Genomic DNA, 17,600 nt, shown 5'->3' with positions numbered 1-17,600 from the left:
ATTACAAACTTTCTATTTTAAGCTCGATGAAAATAATTTTATACACATAATGAAGTTTCTAACTTGCTGGGCGGTGACTTTCTACTACCAAAATGGATGCTACCAACTCGATGAATTGCAACTTTCTATTGTCAGGTCGAAGCTTACAACTTGATGAATTGCAATTTTCAATTACCACCCAACCTTCTATGCCTAGGTGTGTTTGCATGAGTTGCTCAAGAAAAAAAAATGAAGACATCATCATCCTATTGGGTATATTTAAGAAATATTTTTCACTGACCATAAGTATGTCTTGACTCATCCACTCGCATCCCTCCATTCAAACACGGTCGAAACATGGGAGATCTTGTGATCCCAGTTGTAGTGGGGTTTCCGAGGAAGTTAAGTATGAAGGGAAAATGACGAACCAATTGTTCGGAGACACTGAGCACCATGATATCTCGAACAGAAGAGAGAAAAGCATCACTGAGGCCAGCATAAAAATATGAGAAAGAAAGAGAGGGGCATCGTAATACAGAATGGGGAAGACCTTGTCTATCCCAACATAAGTGTTAGTTTTCATTGACTGGAAACACAAGTACACAAATTAAGTTTATATGACGTGACCAATTGTCGAAGAATACACACTTGTTGCTTTTTTTTTTGCTGAAAATCTGAACCTGACATGACATTTATCTGTGTACCACGTCAGTGAGCAAAACAACAAAGCAATACAGCTTTTGCTTTGTCCTAACTATGTTAGAGATTGTGTGGAAAATTACATCAGAAAGGTTTCGTGGTGTAGTTGGTTATCACGTCAGTCTAACACACTGAAGGTCTCCGGTTCGAACCCGGGCGAAGCCAAACAAAATTTTTCTTCCTTTTTTTTTTGCAATTTTAACAGTATAAAAAAAATGAGAAGAAGAAAAAAAAGGGAGGAATGGCCCATGCAGGTCTCGAACCTGCGACCTTCGCGTTATTAGCACGACGCTCTAACCAGCTGAGCTAATAGGCCACTTCTGCCAATTCGATCTCGTATTACTCCCTCCGTCTCAAAAAACTTGTCATATTAAAACGTGACTTGATACATCCGTATTTAGACAAATCCAAGACAAAAATTTTGGTACGGAGGGAGTACATTCTTTCATGGATACTCAACTTACCTTTTCGCTGCCAAACTGAAGAACAGACTTGTGTGAGGGAGATTCTTTGTTAAAAAGAGGGTGGAGAGGGGAGAAAACTTGTGTTTTCTGTGGAAAGGATGAATCAGTTAATCACTTGCTCTGCTGCTTCTCTAGTATGGAGTTTGTTTGTTACAATGTACTTTTGGGTTGAAAAAAACTCCCTCTTCATTGAGGAATGTATGGGGGTTTGGATTAAATCCTTCTTAAAGGAAGATAAAAAAAAACTTGTATTAGTTGGAATATCTTCTCTATTCTGGACTTTATGAAAGTGCAGCAATGAGGTGATTTTTGATAACAAGAAGTTTATTTATCCAATGATTTTGATTAAGCTAACGTGTCACGGGATTTTGGATTGGTCCACTTTACAAATAAAGGAGCAAACAAGAGAGGTAATGGAGTTGGGAATAAAGTTGCTAGAGCGGGTAGCAAATGAGGTGTACAAAGCTTCGCACGGGTGGAGATTCAATGTGGCACGCCTGGAAGGATAGATGTGGTTTCTTCCCTTGAAGCTTTGAGCATGCTCTGTTGTTTACTTGATGCGGCTGGTAGTTCTTTTGGGTTGATATTCTACAAGACTTTCGATGTCCTTTTGGGGCCTCTCTTGGTGTTTCCTGGTCTATAATAAGTAGATGTGGTTTCTGATCGACTGTGTTTGGATCCTTTGGGTTTGGCCTCGATTCTTCCTGGTGCATGAGGATTTGAGACGTCGATTGCGGGGTAGCAGTAGTTGCAGTAGGGTTCGGATGTCGTGCACTTATGTTGTAGTTCTAAACTTGTTATCGTTTCTTTAATGGAAATTGGAAGGGGCGAGCCCTTCTTTTATCCAAAAAAAAAAAGAACAGACTGATTTTCGATTGGCAGGACTGTACGTGGTTGCCAAGAAGAATGAGACCACACATTGAGCTATTTCTATTAGTTTTGTCATAAAAAATGAAAATTAGCGAGTCACATGTGTATAGTCGACGTTTATCCAGAGAGTTGAGTTACAGAGGGAACAGCCACAGCAAACAAACGCCAAGGGAAGAAAGGCTCAAACCCTCGACGTATTCTCTAGCAGATCAGGAAAACCGAGCGAGAGAGCCATGGGTGACGAGCCCGGAGCATCGCGAGACGGTGCGGGAAGCTCAGCGTTCTAGTGTTGGCGCCGCACTTTACCAGTCTCAGCGTCAGCAGGGATAATAGTTCAGGAACGGCCGAGGACAAAAGAAAAAGAAAAATGGGGTGAGAGAGGCTCGAACTCTCGACCTCAGGATCACTCGCTTTAGCTATGAGACCTACGCGCTAGCCAACTGCGCCACCACCCCGTTGTCTCTCCAGTGCAAAACAAATTAATATATTCTCTGAGTGTATTAATATTTTATTTTTCTATTTTTATGTTTTCTCTGTTCTCCTTATATGTTCTTCTCACATCGCGTATTTAGCGACCGACCGCGCCTGCTCCTCGGGGCGATCGATTCCGGACAGTAGGTTGCCCTTCTAGCTGAAGAACTGAAACATGTACAGTATGATCAATTGTAACTTTTTTAACTGAACTCGGAGCTTACAAATTCCAACTGAAAGAATAAACTTTCTATTTTCTGGCTCGGTAAATTTTAAAGTCACACTATGCATTGACGTTTTTTTTTGGGAAAGAAACTTAGGTCCTAAATGTTACAAGAGTTTATTTTTACAACTGCTCGATAAAGCAGAGGCATACGACGTCTTGACAGCCTAAGCATGAAGGCCGGTATGCTCTCTTTGGAGCCTATTTGAGAAATATTTCTCACAAGTTGTTGAAAATATCTACTCCATCTCTCTTAGTAGTCTAAGCAAATAGAGAGATGAACTAAGAAAAATATATTTTTTGAAAACCCCCTCCATGTATTAATTAATTTAAAATGTTCATACAATCATTCGTTATAAACTTTGCCACGCAGGGCAGAACAGAATGAAACATAAGACCATCAGAACTATTATCAAAACTAAACTTTGCAATCTCATGAGCCACCATATTAGCCCTCCTGTTGATCTTAGAAATCTGTAAATTCACCAACAACTTTGAGACTTCTACAGCTTCCTTCTTTAGATCAACAAGGGATGATCTGTCCACATATTCTTTACCAAAAACGGAGGCTACAAACGCACAGTCAGTTTCCAAAATGACGGGCATGTCTAGAGTCATACCAATATATAGGCCGGACAAGGACGCTCTAAGTTCCGCTTCCTCAACGCTGTAGCAAGTACCAATATAATCCCAGGAGGATAGGATCACTTGTCCATGGTGATTTCTAACAACCACCCCCACGCTCGCAGCTTCAATGGCCTCCACAAAACTTGCGTCGACATTAATCTTATAGACGTCTGGGGTAGGTGGCCTCCAAAGAGTAACCTGCCTCTCAATGTTATTGGTTAGCTGAAGATCCAACTCCACTTGCTTCCCCTTACTGCATATCTCCACCTGCATTTTAGCATGACAAGACGAGAAAGATGCACAATAATTTTCGACAAAACTTACCGAGGCTGAGATGGATTCCATTCCCTTACCAAAGATCAAATCATTCCTCAAGTGCCAAGCTCTCCAAAACATGAATATAGTTTGCTCACAAACAGGCGTAGTTAACTGGTCCAATAGAATAAGGAACCAATCCGGTCCAGAATATTTGAAGGTCTCCTCCGCTGGTAATTTCCACACTTCCTTCAGAGCCATGCGGAACGCACGAGCCTTGGGACAAACCACCAAAGCATGAAAGATACCCTCATCATCAATACCACATATTGAGCATGTACCTAGAGTAGTTTGATGATGTTTAACCCTATTGAGTTGAACCGCCAAACTATTAGAAGCAGCCCTCCAGGCAAAAAAATTAATTTTTTGGGGGACATTAGCATTCCAAATAATATTCCAGAGCCTCCTATCCCCATTTATGGCATCATTGGAATTGCCAGACACACTCCTCGGCTCTTTAAGATTCAGAGCTAGTCTATACGCACTCTTCACGGAGAACAAGCCACTTTTCTCGTGGTGCCAAGCAATAAAGTCTCCCTCGCCCACTCGAAGAATACGGAGCTTTAGGATTTCCTCTGCATCATGAATATAAAATAGATGCCTTATCAGGTTCTCATCCCAACTCCTGGATCCACTCAAAAATAACTCGGAAACCAATTTGATCCTAGTTCTGCTCTTTTTACCGCAAATTTGTAGGCCAGATTCCCTAGGGATCCAATTATCCCTCCAAGTATTTATACTACTCCCATCGACCACTCTCCAAATAATGCCTTTTTTAGCAATTCAAGGCCATGCATAATTCCTTGCCAAGTAAGGGAAATAGCTTGAGGGAATACCGTATCAATAAGGTGCCCATGAGGATAGTATTTAGCTTTCATCACCTTAGCACACAGAGAGTCCGGAAAAACCAAAAGACGCCAAGCTTGTTTCGCAAGGAGTGCTTGATTAAAAAGCCGAAGATCACGAAAGCCCATACCCCCTTCACTTTTTGGTCTCGTCATCTTATCCCAAGCCAGCCAATGCATTCTTTTCCTATTCTCTTCATCGCCCCACCAAAAATTCCTGATAATCTGGGATAACTCCTCACACAGTGAAGCAGGGAATTTAAAAATACCCATTGCAAACACGGGAATAGCTTGAATAACAGACTTGATCTGGATTTCTTTCACTCCGCTCGAAGCATATTTTTCAATATAATCTGAAACCCGCTTGAGCACCTTATCTTTGGTGGATTGAAACTTACCTGCCTTCATACGACCTTCTGGAACAGGCAAGCCTAGATATTTATCCTCAAAACCATCAATCGTGATTTTAAGGATAACCAGAATAGATACCTGGTCTTCCATAGAACATTTTTTGCCAAATAATATGGAGCATTTATCCGGACTTAATAGTTGGCCAGTTCCCTCCTCATAAGCCGACAAAATGCCTTTAATATTCAGAGCTTGCTCCAAGTTACCCTTAAAAAACAGGAGACTATCATCAGCAAAAAGGAGATGAGATATACCTGGGGCATGTCTGTTTAGCCGGAACTCTTGAATAGCCCCTCTTGCCGAAGCATCATTAAGTAGCAACGACAATGCTTCAGCCACAAAGAGGAATAAGTATGGTGATAGTGGATCCCCTTGCCTGAGACCACGAGAAGGATGAAAAGGCTCTAACAACTGGCCATTCAAACGCACAACAAACTTCACAGTGGTAACACAAGACATGATCCACTTAATCCATGTTGGAGCAAAACCATACGCTTGAAGCATTCTTTCCAAGAAATTCCAATCGACACGGTCATACGCTTTAGCTAGATCCAACTTATATGCACAAAATTCACCACGGCTATCTTTTAACGTATTTAAAGAGTGCATACATTCAAACACGATAAGTGCATTATCAGATATTGATCTTCCAGGGATGAATGCACTTTGGGTAGGAGAAATCATACCATCTAGCAGAGGTCTTAGTCTGTTGACCAGGCACTTAGAGATAATCTTATAAATCACATTACAAAGACTGATTGGACGAAAGTCTTTTATGGACTGAGGATTCTTCACCTTAGGAATAAGAACAATAGTTGTATCATTTATCCCTTCAGGCATAGTTCCAGAAATAAAAAATTGTTGGATGGCACGAACAATATCCTCCTTAAGCAGCCCCCAATTTCTTTGAAAAAACCTGCCAGGAAATCCATCTGGCCCCGGGGCCTTTAACGTCCCTATTTGGAATAGGGCATCGCTGATTTCTTGCTCAGAAAATGGCTTACAAAGATCCTCATTCATTTGATCAGTCACCAATGGTTTCACAAGAGAAATGATACGGGACGGATTAACCACAGAATCACAGGAATAAAGATTCTTGAAAAAATCATTAGTGATACCTTTTATTTCATCCATATCCTGAGAGAGAGACCCATCTCTTCTTTTGATGGCAGAAATATTATTTTTCTTCGCTCTCCAAGTGGCCTTCCTATGAAAAAAATTTGTGTTCCTATCTCCCCATTTCATTTTATTCAGACATGATCTCTGCTTCCACATAATTTCTTCCTTTAACAGGAGCTCATCCATTTCCTTTAAATTTTTCTTCCTTTCTACTATTGCTTTATGATCACTTCTGTTAAACAACACACTTAATCTTTTGCGAGCAGATTCAAGTTTTTTTGGCAAATATCCAATGTGAACCTGACTCCACCCATGAAGAGACTTCATCAACTTTTCCAGATTATTGGCAACATCTCCCAGATTATTGACTCTAGCATTTTTATTCCAACACGAATCAATCTGTACTTGCAGCTCCGCATCTTCCCTCTCCCAATATGCTTCATATTTCAAATGTTTAATAAATGTGCCAGAACGAGGAGCTCCCATCAATTCAATAAGAAGAGGGCAATGATCTGACCTGGAGCTGATAATATGCGTTACCTTGCAGTTAGGAAAGATAGATGACCATTGGGGGCATGCCACCGCCCAGTCCAGCCGCACCTTCACATTCTTGTTACCTTCCTGCTTATTGTTATAGGTCCAAGGAACTCCATGAAAACCCAAATCAAACAAGTTGCATTCAGACATGATCATACGAAAATTAGCCATAAGTTTTGGTGACCGTTTGATCCGAGAAAAATGCTCATCTTGCCACATAGCCTCATTAAAGTCACCAGCCATAAACCATGGACCCGACCCAAGAGGTTTTATACGCCTTAACAATTCCCACATAACATACCTTTGGCTCGCCTTCGGCTCCCCATAGATAAAAGTGCATCTCCACTTAGTGCCAGCATCGTTCGAAATGTACATGTCAATAAAATGTTCCCCATATTTGTTTAACTCCAAAGTGTAAAGGTCATCCCAATAGACCGCTAATCCACCTCCTTTGCCTGGCATAGAAACAGCAAAAACATTTTTCATACCCAAGCGGTAGCGCAAACTCTCAACATACTCTTTATTTTTTCTTATTTCAGAAAGAAAGATAATGTTAGGCCGGTGTGTCTTTAAAAGGCACACAAGTTCTTGAACTGTCCGAGGCTGACCTAAGCCTCGGCAGTTCCAACATATCATTTTCATGGCTCCTGACGGGCGTCATCAAGTTTACATGAGTTGCACAAATATATCATGATCATCCTATCGAGTATGCTTAAGAAAGTGTTTCTCGCTGACCAAAAATATGTCCTACTTTTAGTAGGGTCATCTAAGAAAGCTAAGTGTGACCGAGAAAATGATGAAACAATTGTTGACATCATTTTGGAGACAATGAGCACCATGATATCTCGAACAAAAGGGAAAGCGGCATGGTTGAGACCAGCAAAAAAATATGGGAAAGCACTTGGGACAAGGGCATCATATACCCAAAATATCAATTGTTGAATTTCATCTATTGGACACACGACTACACAAAATAACTTTATATAATGTAAGCCACTGCGGAAGAGCACACACTTGTCCTTTATATTCTGAGGAAATGGGCAGCATCATTCATTCATATTCCTAATTATTCAGTACACACGACGGCCCTGATAATTTCAGGAGCCTCGCTATACCAACACATCATGTTCTGCTGATTTCGCCAGAACACGTGCTGCCACATTACAGATTCGATGTGCATGATTAAACTTACAAGGTGAGAAGTTTGAGACCCTACTTTTTATATCAAACACAACGGCACATATATGAGATCTATCAACCATGTTGCTCTTTACTTTGGTAACCAAGGTCAAACAATCAGATGCCCCCACAATCTTTTGGAACCCAGCTCCCTCCGCAAATTACAGCGCATGACGCATTGCAATAGCTTCCCCTGGTTCTGGATTTTCAACTCGGTCCACATATCGTCTGCAAGCAGCCAGTACCAGACCCAAGTGATTCTGAATTAAAGCACCAGTGCCCATGCGTTTTGATTCAGAGAAGATTGCAACATCTACATTGTTCAGAACCGACCCTTCCGGTGGCGGAGACCATTTTGGGGATTGATGCGAGGTTCTCACTACTGTTGGGACAGCCAATCTGAAATTATTCGCCAATATGAAGTCAAATGTATGCTTTAATTTTCCCCACCACACCACTTACATTGTTCCTGTCCTCCCAAACATGCCATAATGCTGCAACTGTTAGCACCATAGAGTGGAAGTCTGAAGCATATCACACTTGTTCCTTTTCTTGTTGCAGGATCTCAATCTGACATGACACTGGTTTGTCTACCCAATCCAGTGGGCGCCACAGTAAGCAATAACTCTACTGTATATAAGATCCTCGTGGATAATTGCAACAAATTGGTTTCGTGGTGTAGTTGGTTATCACGTCAGTCTAACACACTGAAGGTCTCCGGTTCGAACCCGGGCGAAGCCAAAAATATATATTTTTTCCTTTTCTTTTTTGCAATTTCAACAGTGAAAAAAAAAGAGAAGAAAAAAAAGATAAATGGCCCATGCAGGTCTCGAACCTGCGACCTTCGCGTTATTAGCACGACGCTCTAACCAGCTGAGCTAATAGGCCTGTTTTAATATTTTTTGAGTCTTCCAGTCTTCAAGGGTAACACTCTACATGAATGTAGAACATGCTTTTTTTCGTCTTTTCAGTTGGCAGGAAGAATGAGACCACACACCGGCCTACTTCTATTAGTTGTAAACGTTCCTGTCGAAGGGTTTATAAACAAATCGACGTCTGTAACACGCCTCATATTTCCTTCTTTAAACGTACGAGCGGCGGAGGGGTCTGCAGCCGACAGTGGGCCTAGCATTGCGCAAATATTTGTGCACTTCATCCAACGGCCAACGAGGCGTTTACAGGAGTGACGTTCGTGGGAAACGTTGGGTGTATAGCTTTTCCGATGACACTGCTTTTTGCGTTTTCTCAAGTGGGGACAGAGATAGCATATACTTCGGTTCTTATTGTATTTCGTATCAAATTTTAATCATAGATATAACTAACAAACTTTTCAAAACTTTTCATGCATGCCACAAAAAATTATATCATTGAAAACTATGTTCAAATACGAATCCAACGATATATTTTTTGTTGACATGCATTAATAGTTTGTTAGTTAAATCTTTGATTAAAATTTAGCATAAATTACAAAGGGAACCAATAAACCAGGACAAAGGTAGTAATTTGAACGAATCCCCTGCTAAGAGCATCTATAGTCGGATGCCTCAAACCCGCCTCATACGCCCGGGCGGTCCGCTCGATCACTGTCCGGTCACGATTTTCGATTCAGACGCCCCCCTCAAACGGGCCTCAAACGTCCGGGCTGACCGACACCCCTCATATCCCGCCAAAATATGGGGGGATATAGGGGCGCCCGGGCACGCCCGCCACGTCGGACCCGGCCCGTCCAACCCCACATATATTCATCCTCATCTGCTCGTTGGAGCAAACCCTAGCCACTCCCCTCCGCCACCCGAACTCACCTTCGACGGTTTTCGGCCTTCTCTGGCATGGCAGATAGCGGATTAGATTTCGACCAGTCCGGATCAGCCGACTGGGGTGTCATCCCCTGCGGGTTGGATGAGGCAATGTCAGTCCGCATTGCACTCCACCGCTCCCAGGAGGACAACACCCAACCGACAGACGGATCTGTCCGCCATTAGTCCATAGCGTTGGCTCAACGGGCGCCCGGGTCCTCTGGGGCTGGATCCTCGCGGACCCGATAGCCGGAAGCCCTCTCCTTCCCCATCACCGGCCGGGTAGACTATGAGTCCCACTGGGAACGGGCGGCCCGCCGTGGGAAGGAGAGGATAAGGGCCGCCGAGGCCCGTATCACGACAGAAATGGCGGAGGCGGCTGATGCGGCGGCACGGGCAGCCGCAGAGGAGGAAGCCATCTGTGCCCGCATTGTGAAGAAACGGCAGCGGAGGAACACACGCGCCCTCACCTTAGAGCAGAATCGGGCGGTCCATGCCATGGCCGGACTGCCACCGAAGGAGAAGGCGGACAGTGACACCGATGATAGCTTCGGCAACGAGCAGATCCGGCTCGATCCGTACTGCGTCTTCGACCGGTACTTCAGCGAGAAGAACGACAAGGGCGCCGGGAAGGGCAAGGGCAGCCGTGGATGAACTCCGTCATAGCCAAACATGCCAAATTTTGATAGCGCGATGGCATGTTTAGTGAGTAGTGATGGAGCAGCCGGACGATGTGTGTGCATCGACATAGTTGCATGAGTTTGTATGGATTTAAGATATGATAATTTAAGTGTCCGGATGTGGATTACATTATTTGAGGGTGTTCGATCAGAGCGCATTCGCGGGCGTTCGAGGGGCCGGATTTGCAAGTCCGGTTGTAGATGCTTTAACGTGATGGAAGACAACGGGGAGAGTATTTACGATATAAACCGTTGATGTCTTATCGGACGCTTGCAAGGGACGGACGGATACCGACAGACTACAGGTATCGGACGCCCCGACAGGCCAAGTAGTCAGGTCCCTCGCCACTCTCACCAGTTTGTATCCAATTCCAACCTAAATAATCTCCGTCTCTCTCGGCAGAAAAATCGAGTCTTCCTTCCGCCGAGCCGCCGTAACCCCAATCCTACAAGCTGCTCGTCGAGGGGCGCCCTCCAGTGGATTCGCTTGGTAGGAAACCCCCTACCTCGCTCGGATCTGTTCCATGGCTTAATTCATGTTCTTGTCACACGGATCTCCCTCTGCTCTCGTCTTCCCTTTGTTGTAATGATGATGAAATCGGCTAGTAGATCCGCCTCAGCTCAAGGTCGATCTGATCCCTTCAATTTTTCTACTATTGTACATGGTGCGGGTGGCATCTTCAGATGTATTTCGATGTCCATTACCCTCAAACTTCTGCTGTTACTGTCCAAGGTGCAGGCTAGTCCTGCAGTGTGTTTAGGTGTCTATTGCCCCTCCCAGCTAATAATAGTACTCCCTCGGGTCACAACTACTCCCTCCATCCGAAAAAGCTTGTCCCAAGCTTGTCCCTCGAATGGATGCATCTAGCACTAACTTGTTGCTAGATACATCCATTTGAGGGACAAGCTTTTTCAGACGGAGGGAGTATAAGATATCCTAACCTTTTTCTGAATCATATGTATACATATGTTTGTTCGCTCATTTCAGTCCGTTTGTAGTCCATATTGAAATATCCAAAACATCCAATATATACGAACACGGGGAGGAAGTACTAATAGCAGTCGGTTTATATTATTTAAACAAAGTTTGGTGTTAAGTTCTGTCTACTTTCCAAAAAATATGTGCATTGACGTTCACTATGCTAACACTCAAATTATTCCCATGTGTGTATTTCACTGCAGAACATCTTGCTGAATTAGTAATATCGATTGGAGCAGCAGACATTGGTGGTGGGATGATGAGTAGCAGCAAGAGAAAGAGTGTCATGCCATCCTGTGGCGAGGCTGCCAAGATTACGGCAGAGGCGTTCCCAAGCAACAAGAGGAAGAAGGCCGTTATAGCTCTTTGTGCACAGTTGCTTCCTGATGACATGATGTTGGAGGTGCTGCTTCGGCTCCCTGTCAAATCCATTCTCCGCTTCCAGGCCGTCTGCCGCTCTTGGGCTGCAGTCTTCTCCTCCAAGGATTTCTGCAGCCTCCATATGGCAACATCCAAGGTGCCACCACAAGCACCAAAGCTACTAGTTGTCTCCCCCACAGCAGAATTGGACTCCACCTCAGTATGCTCATACTCACCGTCAAGCTCAAGCCCAAGCTCGAGAGATGCTTTGCTCTTCACCGTTGACTCTGCCCGCCGCAACTCCGTGGAAGTAGTGATGCCCTCACCTTGCTGTGGACTCACCCTTCTATTTGATGCTGTTGCGCCAGCTTACTATGTTTGCAATGCATCCACAAGGGAAGTCACACGTTTGCCACCTCACAGTCTTCCAAAATATGATTCCAGTGCTGGACTGGGATTTGATGCCCGGACAAGGGAGTACAAGGTCGTCAGGTTGATCAATGGGTTATCTGATGATAAGGAGACGATCAGGTGTGATGTGTACACACCTGGAGCTGATCGCTGGAGGCCTGCGGCTGGAGGAGTACCCTTCAAGTGGTCCCAGTTTGCAAATTCTGCAGTTGCTCATGCAATGGTGAACAAAATACCACCTGTGTTTGCCAATGGATTTCTGCACTGGTTGATCAATCCTTCTTTTATCATCAGAAGGCCAAGAGCTGCTATCATATCCTTTTCTGTTGCAGAGGAAACCTTCGGATGTGTCCGTTCACCGCCGTTCTGGGGACCAACAGAGCACCTGCGCTCCTGGGCCCAGTCAGAACGAGAGCACCTGGTTGTGATGGATGACCACCTGTGCATTGTCCGGGACCTTCGCAACAGAACCCCTGATGGTAGCACCTTGGAGATTTGGGGACTGCTGGATTATGGCTCTGGTGATTGGTCCCTCAAACATCGAATTGATTTTCTTGGGCAAGCCAGAAGTGAATTAGCTGAGCCAAAGGTTGTGAGGGTTATTGGTTCTGTCGGCAATGGCACTTTGGGGAAGAAGATTGTCATTGCTACCAGCGAGCGTTGGGCTCATGAAAAGTTTCAGAAGAAGGTTTACACCTATGATCCTAGGTGTCAAGTTCTGGAGGCCATTCTTTCTGTCATCGAGACACACACCCGTCTTACACGTTTGATCCCTGGTTCAAGATTTAGCCTGTTTGAAGAGAGCCTTGCTCCAGTGCATAAAACGGATGATGAGCTAGCCATGCCATATACCCTGGCTAAGTTAACTAAAGAACTACTACCACTACAAGCTAAATCAGCCATGTAGACGATATTTAGCAGTGCCTTTGATTGATTGAGAGTGAAAACTTCAGCTAAAAGACAAAAGGGCACTGTTGTGGTGATCTTCTATCACCCAAGGACTTGAATAAACCATTTGATATGATCTTACCTGGTTAATATGCAAATCTGTTGTGGTATTCTCTGAAGCTGCCACCTACATTTTCTAGTACCAATAATAGCCACTTGATGTCCAGCTTTAGATTTACAAAGAGAACTGCATTGGCGATACATATTTTATTTCTTGTTTCTTATTTCATATGTCTTTATAGACTTATCCTGTGGTTGTTGCATATACCCTTATTGATTATGCGAAAGGAAGCTGAAAGTTAGTCTGTAAATAAAATATTTATAACCATAACATAATATTGACACTATCAGTGTTTGCATGACTAAACGGTTTCACTTATTTGAATTATTGAGTGAGAGAACTTCGCTGTAGGCTCTTATGTTCTTTCATCAGGCGTATTCTATATTACACCCTTGCTGAATACTGACTATAATTTCCCCTAATTATCATTTATGACCATGAGTTGTATGAGGGGGCAGACTGCCTCTTTTGTATTCAGTACTTGGTCCTTATATATACGTGAATACACATCAGTTCTATGCCGTGTGATATAGGTGGACGAAAAGGTCATATTGCTATGTTGGATATGTTGAATATATGGATGTCATCAAGGATTTTCAGGTTAGCTTTCAGTATTTAAGCAGTCTGTTAGCATGCCGGTTTACTTTTTTTATCACGAAGACGTTCACCATTTTCAGTGCTTTCCTAATAAATTAGGCTGGCAAGAAATGGTCTTAGTCTGCTGTTCAAATTTAGTCAAAATGTAGTTGTATTAAAAGTGTGTGCCTTTTGTTAGACCTCCTTAAAAGCAAGAATTAAAAGAATGTTTGCGTTTAAGTCTACTAGTTTGACAAATATACACATGTGAAGGCTAAATACCTAAGATACTATTGAGAAATAAGGATAATGGTATGCTAGAGAGGTAAAAAAGAAATTTGTTTCATGTATTCGTAACTGAAGGTGATACACATTTTTATTGATGGAAGGTGTGGATATTGAAGTCAAGGAACTACTTACAGTTCATGTTTCTTCAAGGTATATTAATTTTGAAACTAGAGTAACCGATAACCAGCACGTTGCTCACCTAGCTTGCAGGGATTAAAAGGCTTCCCTTGTAGTACTTGGGTTTAATCAGCTTTATACTTTGGTTTTTCTGATAACCTTTGAGTGCACCTAGTATTCATATGCTTTAAGTGATAGCAGCTCTAACTTCGGATCTAATATGCTGAGGTTAGTGTAGGTAGTTTGTCTTGTTTGCCTAGGAAACAGGAAAGTATTCAGAGACGTTTTTTTTTTGAGGGAAAAGGTATTCAGAAAACCAATGAGGAGATATTCTGTGGCCGTGCTGATGGGATAGTGTCGCTCGTGGAGTGTGGGAAGATGATGTCCCATGTTGCCATGTTTCGAATAGGGGCATATATATCTGGCCCATGTGGAACCCTAGCTTTGTCAACCCTTCTAGCTGGCCATCTAAACCATCCATACATCCATGCCATCCGCATATGATCTGCTTTACGAGGGCGTCTCCACTTCACAACTCTTCTCATGCCGCTGCTGCTGCCGGTCCTCCTCTTCTCGCCATCGCAGCTCCTCGTCAGGTTGCCTCCTCACGCCACCGCTAGAGAAGTCAATAACTCACTCGAGTACTTCGCTAGACACTCTGCTAGAGAAGTGTCGCAGCACGCTATCACAGAGCATCTAATAGCACATTTTTAACCTTGATGATTTCTTGTGTGAAGACTTTTTTGGTAGTTGACTTTGATGGTGATGAAAGAAAGCTGTGACCTGACCTTACATCCCCGGTCCAAATTCTGTTCTTATTTCCCAAACCATGTGTCAGTGTGACGTCCAGTCCAGATCCATTATCGATAACTGACAGCTTTGTGGTGGCAAAATACACTGCATGCAAATAGATGTATTGATTTCCCCTTTGTTAATGAAAATTTGATACTTTGTTTTTTGCGAGAGGCCTTCCAGAATGAACTTATTGGTACTACGTACTAAACAGTTGAGCATTGCAATTCTTTTGTTGGACAGCCTTCTGTTTCCTAAGCATCATAACAGTGCTACCACACACATTTCGTTGCTGCCTGACATCCAATTTGTACCCACAAAAGACTTGCTATCTCGGAATGCTTCTGTTGAAGTCTAATCAGTGCTCTTATATTTCACAGGAACAATGCCGAATCGTTGGAACTTCAGTTTCTGGATAAACACTTCCTCTTGGTATCAGTATAAACAGCTTCCGGCAGCTCCACTATCAAGATATGAGTACCAGTGAGACAATCAAACGAGAAGGCCTCCCAAATCTCATTGGCGGATGACATTGTCGCAGAGGTGCGCGCGGGGAGCACACACACCCACAAGGGGTGGAGGTGCGGGCAGCCGAAGAAGAGATGGCATATTTTTGGGTACACACCAGGGCAGAAGGGGCAATCAGAGATGGACAGGCACCCAATGCGATGAAGGCACGGCTACGGGTATGCTGGTGATGCATGACCAGACTAAGATCTTGACCTTCATGGAGTAAAATCACGGCTCCTGACCAATTCGCAACTATTGTCCCCTGCCTGCATGCTTCCATGGTGTCCCCTGCCCAAGGTTTTGGTTATCGCTCGAGATCTCGAGGTTTACCATGGTTACCGCATATTTCGGTCCCCCTTGGTAATTAAATGGGCATTTTGAGCAAAAAAAATCGAATTTTTTGAATTTTTTTAATTCAAATGCTCAATGTATAGTAAAGTATGGCAGCACCTTGACAGCACGCGTGTAGACAACGTTCCACCAAACTAGTAGCTCTTTTGTGATAAATATAAGTTCAAGTGCTATCTATATATATTTGAAAGAATTTGAATTAAAATTCAATTATAAATTTTGTTCAGAATTTGCTCGAAATTTCATGGTAACCGTGGTAACCACGTTTACCGGTCCCCCTTGGTAAAAATGCATCATTCGGTAACCAAAACCTTGCCCCTGCCTGTGCCTGACTGCATGCTTCCATCTCCTCGAACCTCGTGCTATCTCTGACCCTCTGATGGTTATGATTTTATTTCATCTTTAACAGTAGCTTCTCACATTTCATTAAATACCATCGCTGTTCTCGGGATGGACTTTTGCTCGTGGAAGCAGGTCCTTGTATTGTTTGTTTTTCTTAAGAGTAACTTTAGCAATGATTGGTTTGTAAGTTGCCAATTCGGAGCGATTTCTCTCATGGCTTTGATGAGGCAGATGCTTGGTCTTAGAGGGCTACCATGTTTTCGACCAAGTGCACTGTTAGGTATAGGAAGAAAATGGTCTAAAATCTTCTTTTTTTTGCGAATACGGAAAGGTTGTGTATCTTTTTATTGACAGAAGAAGAGTGATAGCATGTGATTACATACACTCACGTAGTCATGTGCGCTAGAGGCATGGTAGTGAGTGTTGGAGCAAACGGAATAGAGTGGTTGATCATTCCCTAAAACATCAAAGGTTAACTCTCAGGAATGGCGTTCTTTATCCCGATGGCGCCAGCCTTGGCCCATAGGCGCGCCTCCTTGATGGTGGTGGTGGATTGAGAGACCGATGGTCGATCGTCGTTGAAGATGCATCTATTCCGGTGTTTCCATAACCACCACACGGTGAGGATGATGATGGATGCAAGTCCCTTGCGAGTAGAAGCTGGTGCTTGGTCGGACGATGTGGCCCACCATGTCTGAAAGGGTGTGTCGCCATGAGGTAGGCCAGTTGGTGCTCTCACCCAACTAATAACTTCGTGCCATATCTGCCTAGAGAAGGAGCAGCCCACAAGAAGATGTTGCATCGTCTTTGGCTCTTGGTCGCATAGGGCACAAACGTCGTCGTGAGGGAGACCATGACGTGTCAGACGGTTTGCCATCCAGCAACGCTCTTGCATCCCAAGCCACATGAAGAACTTGATGCGGAGCGGCGCCCAAGGTTTCCAGGTAAATTTCCAGTGCGGGTCTTCACAAGCATCGAGGAAGAGAGCCCAGGTAAGTTTTCAGTGTGAGTCTTCACAAGCATCAAGGAAAAGAGCTTGGTAGCAAGAGTTGACGCCAACGAACATGGTCTAAAATCTCAATGCATAACAAAATCACGCTGCTTGGATGTTTCTTCACGAATTCCATTGGTCAGGTTCCGGCCGCAGTGTTCTGCTATTTAATTTTCTCAACGTGGACGAGGAAAACACAAAACTTCGTGGTTGGTAGGTCGAACCGTGGATCATTTGGTTGTGGAATGATGGTGATGTTCATTTTCGCGGAGGCAACAGCTTTGCCCCCATTTCAATAAAATAAAATAAAATAAATCAACCGGGCATTCCCCTTCCTATCACTTGGATAACGGAAATACAAAGCACCTACACTCTACAGCCGGGCGTCTCGACCCTCCTCGAACGCCTGGGCTGATGGCCTGGTCACTGATCGCTCAAAAAAATAAGACCCAAACGTGCGTCTCAAACGTCCGGGCTGACCGACACCCCTTATATCCAGCCTAAATTTGGGGCGGATATGGGGAGGCCCGGGCGTGATGCGCCACGTTGGATCCGGCCAAAGCTAGCCCATCCGATCCGATATATATTCGTCCCTATTCGTTGCCGGACCAAACCCTAGCCAAGCCATTCCACTTCGCTTCGCTCCTCAAGCTCATGTCCAG

At 43.8% G+C, this 17,600-nt stretch overlaps 1 protein-coding gene and 5 non-coding genes across 6 annotated transcripts; 3 read left to right on the top strand and 3 right to left on the bottom strand.

Annotated features, from left to right (window-relative positions):
* The first annotated feature begins 769 nt into the window (after positions 1–769).
* Positions 770–843, top strand: TRNAV-AAC (transfer RNA valine (anticodon AAC)). Its single transcript has one exon. It is a non-coding gene; the product is annotated as a tRNA-Val (tRNA).
* A 77-nt stretch (positions 844–920) lies between these two features.
* Positions 921–994, bottom strand: TRNAI-AAU (transfer RNA isoleucine (anticodon AAU)). The gene has a single exon. It is a non-coding gene; the product is annotated as a tRNA-Ile (tRNA).
* Positions 995–2,380: 1,386 nt separating this feature from the next.
* Positions 2,381–2,467, bottom strand: TRNAM-CAU (transfer RNA methionine (anticodon CAU)). Its single transcript is given in 2 exon segments — positions 2,381–2,416; positions 2,430–2,467. It is a non-coding gene; the product is annotated as a tRNA-Met (tRNA).
* Positions 2,468–8,403: 5,936 nt separating this feature from the next.
* Positions 8,404–8,477, top strand: TRNAV-AAC (transfer RNA valine (anticodon AAC)). Its single transcript has one exon. It is a non-coding gene; the product is annotated as a tRNA-Val (tRNA).
* Positions 8,478–8,550: 73 nt separating this feature from the next.
* Positions 8,551–8,624, bottom strand: TRNAI-AAU (transfer RNA isoleucine (anticodon AAU)). Its single transcript has one exon. It is a non-coding gene; the product is annotated as a tRNA-Ile (tRNA).
* A 1,873-nt stretch (positions 8,625–10,497) lies between these two features.
* LOC123144875 (putative F-box protein At2g02030) lies at positions 10,498–13,272 on the top strand. Its single transcript, XM_044564128.1, has 2 exons — positions 10,498–10,702; positions 11,395–13,272. Exon 2 carries the CDS (start codon positions 11,448–11,450, stop codon positions 12,867–12,869), a length of 1,422 nt encoding a protein of 473 aa, XP_044420063.1. The 5' UTR covers positions 10,498–10,702; positions 11,395–11,447; the 3' UTR covers positions 12,870–13,272.
* Positions 13,273–17,600: the final 4,328 nt, after the last annotated feature.

Source organism: Triticum aestivum, chromosome 1B (assembly GCF_018294505.1).
Source record: "Triticum aestivum cultivar Chinese Spring chromosome 1B, IWGSC CS RefSeq v2.1, whole genome shotgun sequence".
Classification (NCBI taxonomy): Eukaryota; Viridiplantae; Streptophyta; class Magnoliopsida; order Poales; family Poaceae; genus Triticum; species Triticum aestivum.
This window is presented reverse-complemented; position numbering and strand designations above follow the sequence as displayed.

Coding starts and splice junctions, on each gene's coding strand:
- LOC123144875 (XM_044564128.1), top strand. CDS start 11,448: ATGATGAGTAGCAGCAAGAGAAAGAGTGTCATGCCATCCTGTGGCGAG.